General features: G+C 39.8%; 1 protein-coding gene across 8 annotated transcripts in view; it reads right to left on the reverse strand.

Moving 5' to 3' along the window:
- ADAM22 (ADAM metallopeptidase domain 22) overlaps positions 1-20,263 on the reverse strand; it is a 195,213-nt gene that overhangs the window by 37,283 nt on the left and 137,667 nt on the right. For all 8 annotated transcript variants that reach the window (XM_048838070.2, XM_048838074.2, XM_048838072.2 and 5 more), the window contains 15 exons: positions 19,884-19,955; positions 18,653-18,819; positions 16,706-16,790; positions 16,139-16,229; positions 15,732-15,783; positions 15,204-15,303; positions 12,040-12,111; positions 11,356-11,448; positions 7,956-8,036; positions 7,658-7,708; positions 7,296-7,359; positions 4,968-5,073; positions 2,509-2,625; positions 1,803-1,971; positions 803-911 (listed from right to left, as the gene is read on the reverse strand). In XM_048838070.2, coding sequence (XP_048694027.1) covers positions 803-911; positions 1,803-1,971; positions 2,509-2,625; positions 4,968-5,073; positions 7,296-7,359; positions 7,658-7,708; positions 7,956-8,036; positions 11,356-11,448; positions 12,040-12,111; positions 15,204-15,303; positions 15,732-15,783; positions 16,139-16,229; positions 16,706-16,790; positions 18,653-18,819; positions 19,884-19,955 — 1,429 coding nt within the window. The remainder of the gene's footprint in view (positions 1-802; positions 912-1,802; positions 1,972-2,508; positions 2,626-4,967; positions 5,074-7,295; positions 7,360-7,657; positions 7,709-7,955; positions 8,037-11,355; positions 11,449-12,039; positions 12,112-15,203; positions 15,304-15,731; positions 15,784-16,138; positions 16,230-16,705; positions 16,791-18,652; positions 18,820-19,883; positions 19,956-20,263) is intronic.

The following is a 20,263-nucleotide window of genomic DNA, read 5'->3' on the forward strand; positions in this document are numbered from 1 at the left end:
ATCCACCTGGGCAGTTATACTGGTGTAGCTATAAAGGTTTAAATTCACATTTCAGTTTTTACCAATATAACTTTCTTATGTAGACAAGCTCAGAGATTAAATAAAAAATGTGTTTACATAAATCACTTATTAAATCTGAAAGTGTACGTTCTGTCACGTGTGCACATATTATGTACAGATATTATATGTTTATATGATGTGCATGCATGCAACAAGAGGCCATGTTTTGAAAATTTGGCCCTGGAGAATAAGACAAAAATATAAGCAGTGCTGCCCCTTTTATCTGATAATGGGGGGGAGGGGTGCGGGTACTGGTAAAATTCTGCTAATCTTAACCAGGAATAATTCTGTTTATTTTAATAGGTTCATTCACATGAGTGAGGCAAGCAAGATGCACCTGGATTCACTTCTAGAACCCACATGGCACTCTTATGAATTCTACAGCAGTCAAGTTGTGCAGATCCAGTTGTAGGATTGAGCCATTTTTATACCATTTGTTTTGCTTTGTTTTTTTAAAGAGAGAGATCAGGCTATCTAGGACAGTGCTACTCAAAGTGGTGGTCCGCGACCGGTGCTGGTCCACGAGCCATCGGCTGCCAGTCTGAGCACACATTGGAAAAAACAATTGCCGGTGCCCCACATCAGATAGCTTGAGAAGCAGCACTGGTCTAGGATATTGCTATATGCTAAGTGAAGGAGTAGCTGATCTAGCTTTGCTTGCTGGACCTTCCCCCAAACCAAAGACTAGCCTCTACAATTTGTCATTTATTAAAGTATTACCACAAATATATGCATTACACACCTTTGCCTGCCATTTCTTTATCAAAAATTGAAGCATCTTTGTAAGCGGTGCTGCAGTCATCTCCTACCCAGAATCGATCACAGACACACTTAATTTCATTGCTGCAAACCTGCAGTTCAAAACGTAACCCAGAATAAAAATCACAAAATGAAATTTTTTCTCCATTATTTAGAATATGAGTTAGGTAGAGATGTGTGGAACTGGTAAAAAATTGCCTGCAAAGTTCGGTACAATATTTTTGTTGTTTCATTTTGGGAGACTGTGTCCCTCAGATTTCAGTTTTCTTTTAAAATAGATTAAATTGATAATTTCACATCAAAAACTGAGTTTCAGCACAGTAGAAATAGGAGTTATCAAGGAGTATGTTATGGCTCCCTTGGGGCAGGGCAGGTTTGAGCAGTCTGGGGATCGCTTTAAACTATGACAGGGACCAAGGGACTCTATGCCATCTTGGAATAGCCAGTACTCAGGGCACTCCAGCAACTCCAGTCTCTAGCCCAGCACAGGAACCAAATTCAGTAGCTGTGAACTGGCCAAGAACTCCCCACTCTGGGGGAATTCTCTTCTGATAAGATCCAGCTGTTTTATGGACCTTTTGTGCAATACAAAGGGTCCAGAATATGACAATCGAAACTGGACCTATATATTTTAAAGTTTCCCAGAGCATGGTACTAAGTCCTTTAAATTCATATGAGGAAAGATGAAGCAAGTGGGAAGAAGTGATGAAAATGAAGTAATTTATATAACTTTTGTAATAATAGTATGTACACTGACTGTAATAGATAGCTCAGACTGCCTTGACTCTGATGTATTCACCACCTTTATAATTTACACACAATCTTTAAAAACGTATCTAGAAAATTAACTTGTATTAACTTGTAACAATTCAGGTTACTTTAATAAAAATTATTTACCTTGTAACATAAATGCATAAACTTGGAAGCATTCAATAAAGGCAGCAGAAATGTGAAAGTCAAGGCTAAAAAACATGAAAACATACTCCATGTCCTGAACAAATTTTGTCATCTGTAGTGCCTGGGCAGATGCTGAAGTTGAAGGAATCAGTGGGGAGACATCTGCGCTCAAAACACATCATCTCTGGGCCACATGGTGTTCCATCCTCAACGTAGCCTAGGTCAGTCTCTTCATCTAGCTTAACATGTCCACCACTACAAAACAAACAAAGAGCCACAATAAATTTGTGCACTGCTTTCGACATAAGACTGTTCAATACACTGGATTCTTGGGTGGCACATTCATTTTTGTTTGTGTCATTTTAATGTGCAGAAACTAGGCAGAATCCATAAAAAATATTGGGGAGGATATGGGTTTTTTGTCAGCGGCCCTAATAAAAAACAAAGATACTATATTTCTACCGTAGACATGCTGCCCAAAAAAACCCTTTAAAATACTCAGATTAAACATACATAACTTCTGGAGGCTGATATTCTCTATTTAGCCATAGAATAAATGCAGGAAAAAGCAAGGCAAGCTTCCCCAAAATGGCATTATAATGTGCCTCAATCCAAATCTGGAAGAAGCAATGGCAGGGGTCAGACTGAAATTCAATTTACATCAGTTTTTGTTTTGTTTTTAATGACAGCAGTTGCTTCTCACTTAGGAAGGAGTTTGCTGACATTTCCATAGCAGAGGAATTTGGAGGGCAATATCATCTCTGTTCTATTTTATAGGGTTTTAAGAATTACCTGCAGTTGTAGGATTTCCCCAGCTGTATGACTGAAGATGTGATTTCACCATCAAGTTCTCCAAGTCTTGGGACATTAGAGATATTGGAACACAGAAGATAACCACATAGCACATCCCTGTTTTGAGGGGTTAAATAGACATTCACTCAGAAAAAGAATCCAATAAAAATAGTTTACACTTATATAAAAAAAGGTCTTTTGTTTTTTCACATGTGCTCGTAACTGGTACACAGCCCATCAGAATGGCAGACCACCACTTATTTCTCCCTCACTTACGTTAAGTGCTCAAGTCCAATATCACAGACAAAAGGGACCATAATTCTCTATGTTCCCATCCTCAAGAAAATTTTCTCTGCTTATCTGCCTTACATATTTTCCTGTTATCTTTCTTTGCTATTGCAAATACCTCAGTGGCCAGACTCTTTGAGCCTGAGGTCTTGTCTACATATAAAAGTTTTATCATTTTAACTATACCAGTACAATCCCCCTAATGCGGATGCGGTTATCCTGGTATAAAACTGCTTATACTGATATAGCTATTCCCATACAGGAAGGGGAATAACCTAGACCACTATAATACATCTTTATACCAGTGTAACTGTGGGCTTGGCTATGCTTACATTTTATAGCGCTCTAACTTGCTGGCTCAGGGTGTGAAAAATCACCCCCCCTGAGTGCAGCAAGTCAGAGCGCTTTAAAGCGGTAGTGTAAACAGCCTCCGAGTGCTGGGAGCCGCACTCCCAGCACTGGGAGCTATTCCCCTCGTGGAGGTGGATTACCAGGAGTGAGAGAGCTCTCTCCCAGCGCTCGCGGGCGACCACACTCGCACTTCAAAGTGCTGCCGTGGGAGCGCTCCCGTGACAGTGCTTTGAAGTTTCCAGTGTAGCCATGCCCTGTGTCCACCTTAAGGGTCATACCAGTATAACTATTTTGGTTTTAAAAAAATCACCTCCTACCTGAAATATTTATACTGGTACATGTCTGATTTTTCACTTTCTTGCATCTGAGCTGTCATTTATACCTAATTAGCACAGGTTTAAACAATTACCTAAAGTGCAAGGCAGTGGAGAATTACCTCATGAACTGGCATGCCACCCCTTGAGCCTCACCTAAGGCCACATTAGGAAAAGAGGCTTTTTATAAAAGGATTTTAATTGTTGTTTCAAAATGTGTTAGCCCCCAGTGTACACAAGTTTCAGGCCTAGGCTCTCCGTAGCAACACTGATTTCTGCCAGAGACGTCCAGAATCTATGCATTTCTTCACAAACAAGACACAGCAGTATTTACTTCAAATATTTGTGAGAGCTGGTAAAAAAATGTATGATACTGTACACAAATCTTCCAATCACCATTTTCTCTACTTGAGGATTTTATTTGTAGGAGAGAGGAATGTGGACTCAGACCCAAGCTTTCCCAAAGTTCTGGTGGTAGATGGATCCAAATTTCTGTTGTGAGATTATCTCTACTAGGTACTGTCTCTCTGGCGTCCATGATTTGGGTCTTCATTTCAAAAACATTTATACTCCATACAGTGGGCCTGATTCTCCACTGCCTTGCACTTTGAGAAGTCATTTGTACCTGTGCAAAGTGGGTGCATAAGTTACAAAATCAGAATGGTGGCATTTTACACCAGGTTTTCACAGATGTAAATGACTTCTCAAAGTGCCAGGCCGTGGAGAATCAGGCCCAGCCTCGCATTTAGGGTCTGACTACACTGCAGCTGGGAGGTGTGATTTCCAGAGTGGGTACACAGATTCATGCCAGCTCGGTTCAAGCTAGCACATTAAAAATAGCAGCCTGGACATTGCAGCACACGCAGCAGCTTGGGCGAGCCACCCCAACTCAGACCCAGGTGATTGGGCAGGCTTGGACTCAGGCAGCTAGCCCAAGCTGCCACTGGTGCTGCTATGTCCACAATGCAATCTTTAGTGTGCTAGTGCGAATGTCTACCCACAATGGGAATCACAACTCCCAGCTGCAGTGCAGACATACTCTTCGAGCAAAGCGAAGGAGTGATATTATGTACTGCCTTTCAGAGCCTTGGAGCAATGAGGAGGCAGGTAGTGACTTTAAGCCACCTTAACACCTCCTGGATTCTGGGTTGTTGTGATGGCCAAAGTGGCCCTGGCATAAATTTGGCTGATCTGAGAGCTGTTCTGATACAGAATCCCCCTCCGCCTTCTACTGGACTGCTCCACAGTCTGTTGCAGATGACAATCCATGAAGCTGGTGCAGACTATGGGGACTCTCCTCCAACCCCTGGCCCCATTCCTGACACCCTAAACTGGGGCTTGAGTTGTAGGTGGTCCTTAGAAGACAGCTGTCTTCTTTCAGTTCCTGTGCCAGGACAATTCTCCCCCAGCCAGATCCAGGGCTTTTAGAGTCTGTTTATGACAGGTGAAGGGTTGGACCGGGGCAAGAATCTCACACAAGCTGCTTTCCAGAGTAGATGAACTTACTGTTTGTTGCACTGTATCCAAGTGTCCTTGCCCCTTCCACAGTTACCTTTCTCAGTCCCTTCAATATTCAATTTCTCATAGCAGTATCTGTCAGCAGCTGTCACTTCTAAAAACAGAAACAATTTTCTTCTAATAAGAATATGCACATTTTTAAAAGCCTGATGCAAATTTGATGTTAGAAATCAGGTTGTAGATCAAATAAATCAAAAATTATCTTCTACTTTATTGCAGGGATATTGGCTCTAATTATCTCTCCAAGGATTTCTTTATTCCAGACCTTGTTTACAAGTAAAGACCAGTTTTTAAGGAAAAATGTTTTTGATTATGGCCAGTTTGAGGCTCTAAAGAGTTTGGGGAAAAATCTTGAGTTATAACAGCACTAGATTATAAAACCAAATACTTGCCAGGAACCCTGGATCTCTCTACTTATCTTAAATGAGGGAAGAACCAGTTCAGACAATAATAACATCAAAACCTTAGCTTAAGACTCAAATCTAGTTTTTAAAAAATTACAGCTAATTTCTCATCCTTTCCTCCATTATTTTTCCTTTTAATATATTTCCAGGTTCTATCAGGGACCAGTAGCATAAGTGCCTGAAATATAACACAAGCTATTCTCCTTTGATCTGTCTCAAGCAGTAGGAGGTACTAGATAGCTTATGACATGGCTGCTCTCATGAGACTTCCAGCCCAATTATTCAGACTCAACACGTTCTTTGGATAAGCTTTATAAAAGCATCTGAACTTCCCGAGTAAGAATCTAAACCAAACGTAAACTCTGAACCCTGGTTTGCCTGTAACAATTTATATTGTTTTTCTTCATCTCCAAAGAAAGCTGAAGCTCTGGCAGAAATCGTTTAGCTTCTGCCAGTACCAAGAGTGACAGAGTCAATGCTGAACTAGCTGAGACAGTCAATGCGAAAGCACCCTCCATTTGTACTAGAACAGCAAGCTAGGACATAAGAGCAGAGTGAATATCTTTGACCAAGACATAGCAGGCATAGCAAGTGCTGGTCTGTGACTGACCTGCTGCTGAAGACATTTCCCACAACATTTATTATTAGTAGTAGTATTGGTTTTGCAGTAGTGCCTAGAAGTGCCTCATGCACCAGGACCCTGTTGTGCTAGGTGCTGTACAAACACCTACCACATAGACAGTCCCTGCCCCAAAGAGCTAACAGTCTAAGGCTATGTCTATACTACCACTTATGTCGGAAACACTTATGTTGCTCAAGGGTATGAAAAAACCACACCATAAGCAACACAGATAGAAGTGCTGGTGTGGACAGTGCTATGTCGGCAGGAGAGCTTCTCCTGCTGACATAGCTACTACTGCTCGTTGGGGGGCGGGGGGGGGTTAATTATGTTGACGGGAGAGCTCTCTCCCATCAGCATAGAGCAGCTACACGAGAGATGTTACAGCAGCGCAGCTGCCTCGGTACAGCTGTGCTGCTCTAAGCTCTCTAGTGTCAACGTAGCCTCAGTTGAATCTTATTTTCTACACGTTGTCGTGTTCAACACACAAAGTTGCATCAGTTTAACTAAACGTGTGATTTCAAACAAATGTTGTTAAACTGGTGGGTGCAGCTCTGTGTGCGGAGACTCTTCTATTGGTATTTCAGGTGCCAGGGTTAAACCCACACAAAATTCCACACATTTAAATAAACTGATATGCACTAAATCAGACAAGAACGAAGACCTCTGGCAACCATTTATTTTTTCTAGCCATGGTTTCAAACATGTTTCTAACTGCTAACTAAATAAAGTACACCAATCAGTGTGAAGAAACTGATCACCATGGCAACCTAGGGAGGTCCTGGGCTTGTTCTAAGCTCCAAGGGCCAACAGGGACCGGGAGCACAGCAGAAGCAATTGCTCAGTCCCTTGAGAGAAGAAATTCTTGAGTGACCTTCTCTGACTAATGCATGGATCACCAGTGATGGTCTTTGAAGAGTCTCAAGCCAAGCACTCTGTTGGCTGGAGACATGGTTGCTATGCTGAAGGGTCTTCAATAGCCAGGGACAGAAGTAAAGTGAGGGAATGAAGATAGAGGATCACAGAGCAACTGCCCACTCCTTTTCATAAAAATGTAAAGAATTATACTAAAAGTGGGTCCAGGCAAAAAAACAAGAACTAAAGGGCAAAGTTTGCAAGTTTCCTCTTTTACATATGGAACCCAGTCTCATGTTGAGTACATATCATGGCACACAGTCCCAGCTAAATTCTGACTGATTTTAATGATTCCAGGTAGGTGTATGTCTGCAAGATATTTGAATTTTTAGAGCTATAGCAATGAAAGTCAACTTAGAAACAATAATGTTTACTTACTTTCACCCCAGATGTATTTACACTGCCGATCCCTGGTTTTACATCTTCCTCCAAAACAAATACCCTAAAGAGATTGAAGAGACAAAAACAACCTTTTTTCACATTTTCACAACTGGGTCAAATACACTTTCAAATCAGGTAAATTACTGTTATTCATTTTATTTTGCATGTAATGGAAAGACTAATTAACAGGTAATGTGGTTCTACTTTCTAACTGAAAATACTTTGTGAGCCTAGATCCAAATCTCTTTGAAGTTAGTGGAAAGACTCCTACTGACTTCAAAGGTCTCAGATCAGAACCTATAGGAATATGTTTTCCCATCTATAAAAATAATAAAAATATAAATCCAAATTATAATTACCTGTTTGTTATCACATGAATACCCATCCATTTTGTGACTATTGGGAGAACACTATAGAAAGAGAAAACAAGCACTTGATAATCCAGATAGTGAGCGGGCTATAAAAACAATTTATAAATCTAAGGCAATTAGTGGCATTTCAAAATTTCTTTCACTATCACTTTCCCCCTTAAACTTAAAGTAATTTTTATACAACATTTAAACAACTTACGATACTACTACAATAACTCTCATACTGACTGAGATTGTGCATGTGTTACACTTGTTCACTTTTTGTGAAAGAAGTTTAAAATATTACCTGGCTGGAGTTTCCTGTGCAGTTTTCTGGAATATCACAATCGTTTACCGCATCTCGGCACACAACCCCTTTCGATTCAAACTAAAACAAGTTTGAAAAATCGCTTTCTTAGTATCTCTATAACCAGCTTTTTCATGCAATAATCATTTCAACAGTTTTAACCAGAATCAAAGGAAGGGAAATTTTCAACTTTGGGAAGCTATTTTGACTCAGTTTAGATTCCACGCATGTCACCAGGATTAAGAAAACCATCACCTTATATTTTCAGTTACAAGTGTAAGGGCCAAATTTTGCTCTCACTTCTATTAATCTACCTAAGATACTTGCATGTCTCCCATCACTGTAGTACCTGAGGATCTCACAGTCTTTAATGTTTATCCTCACAACACCCCTATGAGGTAGAAAAATGCTTTTACCTCCATTTTACAGAGAGGGAACTGAGGCACAGTGAGACTAACAACTTGCCCAAAGTAAATGACTTGCCCAAGGATGTCTGTGGAGGAAGAGAATTGAAACTGAGCCTCCTGAGCCTGCAGCTAGCACCTAACTACTGGATCATGCTTCTTTTCTTTTATAATTTTCACTTCTGCCAGCACAGCTACCCCAGGTCATTAGTAAGAGATCATTGGGTCACTTACATCTATGTAACTCCATTATATCAGTGTAAATCAGGGTAGAAATTGGCCATAAACATTGTTGGATTCCACATCATTTTATCCCCACTTCTAAAGTATCCATACATTTAAGGATGAGAAAGTTAGTAATGACAGAATGTATGGTGTTTAATTTCTGAATAAACATTTTATACCATTGCCAAAAGCCTCATGACCTGATGAAATGGCAAAATATCCCACAAGTGGGGACTGTCAGTGCTGTGCACCCTGTTTACCAATGAAGCATCACTACTTCCTTCTCAGTCGCATCACCAGTTACAGACATGCCTCGGGTCCACTTCAGAGCCCTCAGTTTTTCCTGACTGGGTCTGTTAATCTGCACACCCCAGTTCACTTTTTTCATTTGTGCTCTCTTTCTGTGCACAGATTTTGTATAAGATTTGACATGCTACTGTTCTAGGTCCTCAGCCGGTGTAATCAGTGTAGTTTCATTGACTTAAGTAGAGCTAAATTGATTAACATCAGTGGAAACTTTTTTCTGACACCTGGCTTAGTTTTTTTCTCCCCTGCCAGCTGTGGAAAAAAATAGGTAAGATAGACAGATAGGGTAACATTTTCAAAAAGTGCCTCAGTGATTTAGGAGCCTAAGGGCTTGTGTACACATGCAGTTGTTCCTGATTAACTCCACATGTGGACACACTTATTCCAGAATAAGAGTGCCTGTTACAGGGTGACTGGCCCTTTCAAAGGGAGTGAGGACCAGCGCATCGGTGACCTGCTGCTCAATTAGGCTTAAGGGAAGGCAACTGGGCCTTATAATGGGCACCTCTGACAGGAAACAGGGAGGAGAAAAGAAAGATGCTGAGCCTGGTAAGAGAAACCCAGGTCCTGGGCTAGACAAGAAGTTGATCTCCAGAAAAGATCCCTGATAAGGCACTATCTGGGGAAGGGTGGCAGGATTCATAATATGCTTAGAGAAGCTTATCTCCTGAGGGAGAGCCTGAAGAGATATCACCTGGCAAGGGGCTGGCAGGATGTTTAACCATTGACCACTGTGGTTGAAGAAGAGGAGCCCCTAGGAATGGGTGAACTGGAAGAATTGCAAAGGGAAGGAAAAATAGCTGGTTTTGGACAATAGGGTTTTAGAACAAGGTGAATCCTCCTGTTTGTGGATGTGGGGGTGACAGTGTTAAGGTGACATGGTACCAATAAAGAAGTCCAGGTTGGGCATAAACACAGATAATCCTAGTGTACTTATTATATGGAAGCCCTAACTTGTGGGGAAACTGAGGCAAGGGTGCTACAGAGTCACGCCTGGCCAGCAGGGGGTGCTATAGGGCAGGCATACTCTTTTACATTACCTTGCTCCTGTTTAGTTTAACCCACTTTCACAACTCTATTTGGCAGACAGCCCTTAGTTCCATTTTCTAAAGTGATTTAGGCATTTGGGAGCCTAAGTCTTACTGAAAGTCAATGGGACTTGGCTGCTAAGTCATTTAGGTGCTTTTGAAAATTTTACTCATAGACATCTTCTGGGTTTTTTAAAATTGCATTTTAAAAAAATGTGCTTAGAAAAATGAGGTCTATTACAGCATAATTTGCACCTTTTTTGCATTTAATGATGAGTCCAAAGTCAAGGCAGAATGTGGCACTGAGCTGTTACTAACATTTCCCCTATAGGAGTCAGACACATCAATGCACATTGATTAAGATGATAATATCACATATAAGTACATTGCATAGATAACATTATTATTTATTGGATGAGCAGCGTCCTTTATTAGAACAGTGTCCTCAGCTTGAAGACAAAAGGTGAAAATCAGAAGTGTGTTTAGCTGGACTTAGTGAACAGACACTTGACCTACTCCTGCCTATTGATTGATTGATGAGTCTAAGGCTGTCTACATTAAACCTCTACAGTAGCACAGCTGTACCTCTGTAGTGCTTCAGTGCAGACACTCACTAAAGTGATGGGAGGGGTTCTTAATCCACCTTCCTGAGAGGCAGTAACTAGGTTGACGGAAGAAGCCCGAGAGCTGTCTACATCAGGGGGTAGGCCAGCTTAACTACATTGCCCGGGAGGGGGGGGGAGGGGGGTTCACTCCCCTGAGTGACATAGCTGGGACGACCTGACTTTTTAGTACAGACCAGGCGTTAGGAGAGTTTAAGCTTGTATAACTTACATAGGGCCTGATCCAAAGCCCAATAAATTAAATAAAAAGACTTGCATTGTATTAAATGGGCTCTGGATCAAGTCCCATGTTAAGGAGCCAGGGGGAGGTGTAAGTTAAAGTAACAGCAGGCCTCCTTTAACTTACACATCCTCACGCCTTACTGCTAGTTGCTCTTCTTACTACACTCTTCTTTGTGACCCTCTGTTCTATAAGTTTCCACAACAGAGACTCTCTCTGATTCAGAGAGGCAAATTCAGAGGTGATGTGTAAGTGATATGGTGCATGCATCTGAACATGTAAGTCCAAAGGAGTCCAGAAGGAGTCCAAATTGATTTGGACTGGTTTGGGGTTGGAAGAAGGTGTCAATTAGTCTAGACTTAAACTCACCTCTGAATTTGGCCCACACTCCCTGCCCCAAGTATCTTATAATCTAAAAGACAAAGATCAGAGTTAGATTAACCAGCTTTTGATGAGTTTTAAGAGTCAAACTTTCAGAAAGGGAGGTCCAAGGTCTGAGAGCAAAAATGCATGTGCAATTGTGCCTATAATCACCTAAACTCACTAACTCCCCATAAATGACAGCATAAGTCACTTTAAATGCATTGTACTTACCTGACACTTTCTACAGCAAAGCCCATTGCTGCACTCTGAGCCTGCAGTCAGGGTGCATGTATGACAGCAATCTCCTCCTTCAATGGCACACTCCTGGGGAAGAGACACACGTGTGAAATGTTACAGAGAAAAGCCTATTTCTCCAAAAGCTCCATTACTGCTACCAGGTGCTTTTAAACTCAAGTAGATTTTAACCAGGCTCAGTATGAAGCTGAATATATACTATATGCATGCCACTAAAACATCAGGATTTCCACATAGTAGAGTCTGAGATGCCACAGTTTCCCCTGTATATAAAACAGGACACAATTGTAATAACTGTGTGGTATCTGTTGTCAAATGCTGACAATTTTAATGGTGACCACTATAAACTCTTGATATACTAATACCATTTTCCAAATATTAAAAAATAATCTTTCAGGGCCTGATTTTGCAGCCTTAATTATGATTATTATTTAACATTACATACATATATATATATATATAAAAACCAAAAACCACCACCACGCTGGGTCCATTGCAGTAGGCACCATATAAACACATAATCAATGACAGCTCCTGCCCCAAAGATCTTACACTCTGTGTGCATCCCTCTCATTAACGTTAGTGGAAATTGTGGGTGTCAGTGACTCCTGGATTAATACCCGAGCCTGTAGTTATTGATCCAAAATATGTTGTACTTACTGCAGTAGTACCACAGTCACACTCTTCTCCATCTTCGACAAAACCATTGCCGCATTCTGGAGGATCTAGAAGCTGCAGTGCAAAAATTAAGAAAAACAAAACGCTACAAATCTTTCCCAAGATCCCAAGTGAACGTCTCAACTCTTAACTATGTACAATTTGTACCACAGGACTTAAACAAATTCCATTAATCACAAGGTGACATTTTCACTGTTCAGGATGGGGGTGGGGGTCTTAATTGGCTGATCTTGATTTTAATATCAGCCTTCCAATGGAGTGTTGTAGGACAATACACCCAGAAACATGTGGTTTCACTTCCCCCATGCTTCTTGTAAAGAGGTCTGTATTACCTCTTCCTTGCTAGAATGAAGCATGCATCTCTGAAAGACTTGTGAATTAAATAAACATTCATTTTTTAAAAATTGTTTTACTTTAAAAGATTTTGGATACAATGTTTTAAATCGCAACTTGATCACTCTGGCTTCCACTTCTTTCTTTCACATTTTCATATCCTATAAAAGAAAAATCTAAATGCTGCTAATCTAAATTGTGATGTGATCTAAAAGGGATACAAAAAACTTCTACTGTATTCTACTAATTTTTGTGAATTAGCATAATCAGTAAATAAAGCCATGATGAGCATACATTCTATTAAAAATCACTTTGTTACAAAAAAGAATCCACCCAGTGAAGGGATTTAACAATCAAAATGTCTCATCATCTGTCATGAGATGTGAAAAACCAGACCTGCAAAAGGAAGGATACAGGTGTTCAAAAACAAGAAACAGTTACATCCTATCAACAAAATAAACAGCGCTGACTATCCCTTATATCATTAAGTACATCTGTTAAAAGAAACACACAACACTTCACAGATGTACTCCCTATTATAATCATCCAAATGAGAAGACAGCATTTAATATGTGAACTTCGTGAGATGATTTTCACTGGGGTGCTGAGAGAAAAAGCAAATTCATTCTTGTTTACTTGATAAAGGCAGCTCTCTCATAATGAAAAATCTACGAACCTGCAGCCATGAACTATTCAAGTGAAGAACAATGCCCCCCTCTAGTGTTTACTGCAATTCTGCAGCTGTGCAATTGGTCATAAAGTTTATTCTATTCCTCCAGCTACTGAAGAAATAAAAATTCTGCTTTGGCAATCCCTGTTTTCTTTTGCATTCGTGGCAAACAACGCTGCCAGTTTAGCTTGTCTCCATGTTTCCTCACTAGTCCAGGATTAGCATTGTAGATGATAGCATCAGTTATAAACAAAGGATTCAAGATCCCCATCCTGAGTACCTTGGGTTTTGACTATTGCTGCAATAAACGAAGCTGGTGTTCACCAACTAACCTATTGCAGAAGCTACCATCCTAAAGGCGCCGACTCTTTTGCTAGGGCTTTCTTCACCTCTAATTTATACTTTGTAGTCTGAAGTCTCTGGTGGCTGGAGACTGTGTGGCCAGTGACAGTCCTGACAACTCAATTCCCACAGAACAATGAAGTTACACCAGAGATTAATTTGATCCACTGAATACTGTCCCTCCATCCTTTTGATCATATTTTTGCTCTGTATCTTTAAGCATTTGGAAAGTCACTTCTATTTTTCAAACACTATTTTAAAAAGTTATAGTTGCAAAACAACTTGTTGCAAAATAGCAGGAGGTCAGGGAAGCAGTCTCTTTGAGGACTAATGACTAAGTCGTCATTACTTCAGAAGTGGTTGGTTTATTAATCTTCCCCTAGCGACCAAATATGTTATATTTTCTGTTTCCAGTAACAAGAATACACCAAAGACACTACTCGTACCTGGAGTCTGCTTGGCAGCTTGCTGCCCTGGTACCAACCCACCAGATTGGCTCTAGAAGCTAAGTCTTAATTGCAGGGGCGGAGATGAAATGAAAGCAATGTTACTTGAGGTTTCCAGAGATCCACACTGACAGACATTAGTCTAAAGTGAAGCAGAACTATGACTGTGCAGAATGTTTGCAAAGAAACCCAAAACCTCAGTAAATTAAATTTGGTATCATGTTCCATTTCAAATGCCAAACTCAGTCCATGCAAACCTGTAGAGTAGAACTGGGTGACTGATGGTTTTGTGTCAAAACCTGGTGAAACGTTGTGGTTTCACAATGAGTTTTGTGGTCTGAGCCATTCAAGCAAACGTTAGGGGATGTGTGAGAAGCACGAACCAACGTGCATAAACAGTACTTAAAATGTTTGCCCAAACTCTTATGAACTAAAATCACCAATTTTCAACCATCTGTAATTGGAAAATCTGGAATGGGAAGTGGGCTGGAAACCTCACAATCACAAGGGTTTTTGTGATATGACCCAGTTCTTCCTGTTTCAGCTGGATCAGAAATACCACAGGAACGACTTTCCTTCTGGTATTTCTTTATCATCATTTTGTATCCCACCTGAATAGGCAGAGTGCAAGAAGATAATTTGTTCTAATGTATCCTGAACCTTTTCAAAAGTTTAGAAGGGTATCAGTTCAATTCAATTAAAGCTGAAAACTCTTGAGGATTACTTTATTGAACTGTTGAACACGTCCCTAGCCTCAGTAGGTGCGTACTATATAAACAAGGCACATAATCTTCTCCCTATCCAATTCCTGACTGTCCAGAACAGTAACGCCAAAGTGAGTTGAAGAATACTTTTAGTTATATTGATTCCAGGATGGCTTTACCAAAATAAGTGATTAGTATTGAACCAAACCAATAATGTTGATTGAAAGTGTGCCCTGAATTTATTTGTCCACCCAACAAATGCCAGTTTCTTCAGCAGGCCAAAAAGAACCAAAAAAACCCCAAACAAACAAACAAAAACCCCCAAAACCATTTGTTCCAAAAATACAGGCTCTAAAATTATTATTCGGTGCTGCACTGAAGATTTATTCTGGTGTATGTGAGGAAGAGCTTTTCTCTGAAAGAAAGGGTCTAAAATGCTGGAAGAATCTGTTCAAGATTTTGTTAAAGCACAAGGATTACATGATGTGTGTGTATTATGCTGACCCCTTTGCACAGGGCAAATTTCACCCTCTGAGACTTGGTTAGAAAGGGTAGTTTCCTTCTTCCAAGAGTTCTGGCTGCAAAAATATATGTATAAATAAAGAATACCTTGACCACTGTTCCCTTTCTCAATAATCAGCTGTTAATTACCTTGGATGGTTTATTGAAGAGGCAGGCACCACCTCCGTTGTTTAAAAATTCATGATACTCCTCAATGTCACACTTGGAGAACTTGCTTGGAAGATAATAACTACAAAGAAATAGGGTAGTTGGTTATTTATTTCTCAAGCTGCTTTTGACCATTATACAATATTTTGTCTGCTTCCAAAATATGGGGGGAAACATATGGTCTTATTCTTGGAAAGGGGTTGCTAGCATACTTGATTCAGAGCCATGTGGTGAAAATATCTGCTTGCAAATCAGTACTCCCATTCTAACTTCTATGCCTTTTTGTAGTGCAAGTGTTTGTAGCATTTGGCTACAACTCTGTAACTGAAATTTTTAATCTCTCGTATATTGAATATGTTCCTTTTCTCACTGTTGAAAGAGTGTTTAATATTGCCCTAAATCATGTACAACTTTTTCATAGCAGATGCTCAGTTCAAGCATGAAAGGTATATTTGTTGATTCATTTGCTTTACATCATTACATGGAAGTTCCTATAAAGAAATGTCTTACCCAGTGTCTCCCATTATACATCCAGACCATGTGTCCTCACACTTACACTCACCTAACAACAACAACAAAATTAAAATTCATACTTTGAGTCTGACAATTTTAAAATCTCTGCATAACATATATTATGTTTCTCATATTAAAAAGAACACTGAAAACCTATATTCCTAATTTCCTCCAAATACAATATAGAAAGAAACATTTACTTTTTTCACTATGCACAGGTCTCAAATTTTTGTGTACACATTGGCGAAACTTTCTTCCATAAAACCACACACATAACTATGCAATCTTGACAATCTTAGAAAAAAATTCTTGCTTTTCATTTCTTATTTTCCAATAGAATCAGGTGGAAACTCCTCCCCTTTCACTTGAAAGAAGAAAAAACAAACAAGCAAACATAAACTTACCAGTTAGCAGTTTTCTTTTATCTGAGAAAATGCCAAGATTGTGGCCTAACGACTGCGCCAATGTCACTGCAAGAAAGTCTGACTTTCCATACTGAAAGAAAAAAACAGGATGGGAACAATAATCATTTTGACAGAAGAAACTGAAAACATAAACACACCTTTTGTACGTTTTAAAATAAGATTTTTTAAGGCAAAAGCAGATCAACAGTTTTATGGCTCTTACTTCAGTGAAGACTCATTTAACTGCGGCTGGATAATGGATCAGCAAGGAAGACAAACCACACTCTTAAGAATAGGCCAGGTAAGATTTTTTTCTTACCAGAGTAGCTTCAAGTGTGAAGGAGAGAAAGCTGCAGACTCTCGTTTGGAAATGCAACCGAACCCAACCCCAACCTTATTCCGTTTGCCTTTCAGCATTATCCTCTAATTTGAACTTTATTTTGTGGGACTGTATTAATGTTCTGTATTGATCATGCAATAAGGGGACATTTTGAGAAAAATGCTTGTGTGGACACAGACACTGTGGCTACCATATAAATTTGTGCTAGTATGAATATTCACACCTACTTCATTCACACCTCCACCTTTCAATAGTGAACAAATTCCACCAATGTAGGCTGCACCACTCCGACTGCTCTGAAATTGACTCCCCCTTTAAAAAACAAAACAAAATGAGAAAGTTTACTTCTTACGTTAGCCAATCCCTCTATTTACCTCTCTTATTTCCAAATGCCAGTTGCAATTACTGTGCTGTTCACTGCACACAAACAGAACAGAGAGCTGTGAAAACCAAAGAAACTTTCACAATTCTTTCAAGGAAACCTTTCCCAAAACACACTAAGGAGGAATAACATCTGTTCTCATGCACAGGCAAATTCTTTGAGGGAGAAACTCTCCTATAAAATAGTTTCATATTTTCATAAAGTTTAAGGCCAGAAGGAGCCATTACATCACACAGTCTGACCACCTGTATTAAATTTTAACCAAATACCCCTATATTAAGCCCAATCACTTTAGTTAGACCCTAAGTATGTGAGCAAGACACACCAGCCAGGCATCACTTGCAAAGAGGATTCTTTGAATCCCCTCAGAGCACTGGTGCATCCTGTCTGGTGTCCCGTCTTCAGCTGTGGCTGACCACTGATTCGTCAGAGGAAGGTGGAAAAAAACAAAACCAACCCACAATACATTGGGCCAATTATGTGTCAAGGGAAAAAAAATCCTTCCTGGCCTCTGCAGATGACTGGCTGAAGCCCTGAGGCATGAGATTTCCTTAAAGCTGCAGATGGGAGCATGCTGAGTGCTGTGCAGGCAAACCTGTTTCCCTTGGCCATGACAGAAAGGGATGAACAGGGGGATTCATAGATTCACAGATTCCAAGGCCAGACGGGGTCACCATACAACCATACAGCTCAATCCCTCAATTCCACTGTTTGTATCCCTTCTAAAAAGACGTAATTGTAGGAGCTGCTATTTCTAGATGATCTAGGAATTTAATGTTCTTAGATGTTGCTATTATTAATTATTATTATTTGTATTATAGTAGCACATAGAGGCTCCAACCAAGATCAGGGCCACACTGAATAAAGTGTTCTACAGCCACACAGTAAGAGACAGACCCTGCCCCAAAGAGCTTACAATCTGAACAGACAAGACAAAGGGTGGGGAAAATAAAGTATTTTACCCCAGTTATACAGCTGGTGAACAGAGGCACAGAAAGATTAAAAACCTGATCCTACAAATACCATTCTTAACTTTACTCATGTAAAGTCAGATGGACTAATTTAGCACGTACCTAAATGTCTATGGGATTGGGCCCTAAGTGACTTGATGAAGGTCACACAAAAAGTCTGTGGCAAAGCAGGGAACTGAGCCCCAATCCAGTCTCTCACGAAGAGACCACCCTTTTCTCTTTTCCATTAGTGTGATTGATGTAATAAAACCTACCAAAACAATTCAGAGAATTAGGGAAGAACAGAAACATTCCTCCCAGTAATGATACTCATTTTATGATCCTTATGGTGCACTTGTCTTTTGAGAACAAAGTATTTTGAGGGAACAGAGAACCTCAGTAATCCTGCAGTATGCAAGGCACTGAATATCTACTGGCACATATTGTGCCAAATTGGCTTTTAAACAGAGCTCCAAATTGGTTTCAATGTTCTGCTATAAATGAATGATGTGAGTGGCCCACTGTCAGTATTCTATTGCAACACAGTACCATGCACTATCCATCAGGGCAGCTGTGTTGGCAGGTAATTACACAAGACAACAGGAGTTCACAGCACATGCAGCTTGTGTTTAATATATTGAAACTAGCATGAGAGTAACGTTTAGTTACATGATTAGTTACATTGTTCTAACCTCCCTCCCGCCTCCCGGTCCCTACGCACTATTGTCAAGATTACTGTACACTGCATAACACCATAGAAAGGAAAGGTTTCGGCCACTAATAATAAAGCACTCCCCATGGAATGAAAAAATAGTAATAAAATGGCATACGAAGTTACGTACGAAAAAAGGTGAACTGCATCACTTTTCTCTCTGATAAAATCTCTCCTATATTTCATAAACTCACGCAGAGTCACCAATGGGTTTTCAGATATGGTGAACTTGTTATCAGTAGCCCAGGTTTCCATGGCAACCAATACTATCCTGGTGTTAAGTTGTTCTTTATATATCTAGTACATTAACAAAATGAACAAATTTATTATATCATATAGAATATAGTTGCTTCTTTTCCCTTTTTTTGTAACAACTTACATCTGTAATAATGAACATTTTGTTCCCTGAGGCTCATCAACTTTCTTTTTTAAACAGGAAGTTGTACAGATAAAATCCAGATTTAAGGTCACACCCCAGTAAGCAGTTCTGCATGACCACAAGGGTCCACCAGCAAAGAGCTCCTGGCAGGATCTGAGCCTTGCAAAGGTCTCTGGGACTCTAAAACCTTTGTAAGAATAAACTGAGAGATTTGATACAAATCTCTAAAGGACCACATAAGAATTCTGGATAACTCAAAGATTTAGGTTCAGAAAAATCAGGGTTTATCTGTATTTTACAGTGTCCAACATATCTTACTTACACAACAGGGCTCTATACTCCTCAACAGATATATGCAACAGGTATCGGTATCAGGGAGACATGACCACTTCCACTGTTACAGAATTCTTCAGCAGTGCCTATCTTCAGACTGAGTGACTTATCGGGGGAACCCTGGTGTCCCAGACCAAAGGATTTCAATGGTGGCAATACTATTTTTCATTTGCAAATCCTGGAAATGTTTCTGGATACAGTAGCCATCTGTTGTGTGATTTATTGCCCCAACAACTACCTATATTCCCCTGCCCCATATAAAATAGGATGAACTCGAATTTATTAAAGGTTGAATAAAACATACAATTTCTCCATATATTTTAGTGCACTATAGTTTTAGACCCCTTCCTGGTTGCAGCTGTAGTTAATACATTACCCTTTCTGGGTAGTTTTCTGAATAAGATGTGCTTTAAAAACTCATTCAGGCCTCAATCCAGCAAGGTACTTGAGCATGTGAAGTCACAGGAATTATCTAAAGTTAGACACATGCTTAAGTACCTTGCTGTACTGGGAGCTAAATAAATATCTGCAATCTTCACATAAATTAATATCATGTATATCTGTGAAATAACATTTCCTACAGTTATCGGCACTACAACCACATGGTTCACGACACATTTAGAAAAGCATTTAGTTGAGCAATACTTACTAAATCTGCCATGTTCACCACTGATTTAGCATAGCTGTTCGTATGGCCAACTGATAATCTATGTTTTTTACACTGAAAAACAAACACAGACCAGTTAGAAATATATTTCTGAAAAATAATTTTGACTGAAAAACATAAATCAAAAGATGAATCTATCAACAGCAGAAGCTGTGCTCAAGCTGCTTATCTTTTTCACTGACTGGAATGTTAAAAAATTGTGTCTAGCAAATTGTTCAGATACTCATATTACCTATCTGCCTCACAATGGTGTTGTGAAGATTCATTAATTAATGTTTAGAAAGAAACCCAACTCCAAGAGAGCTAGAGAGCGAGAGACTCCTAACTTGAGAGAGAGTAGGGTTGCCAATTTTGGTTGAACG

The sequence above is a fragment of the Caretta caretta genome, chromosome 2 (assembly GCF_965140235.1).
Source record: "Caretta caretta isolate rCarCar2 chromosome 2, rCarCar1.hap1, whole genome shotgun sequence".
NCBI lineage: Eukaryota > Metazoa > Chordata > Testudines > Cheloniidae > Caretta > Caretta caretta.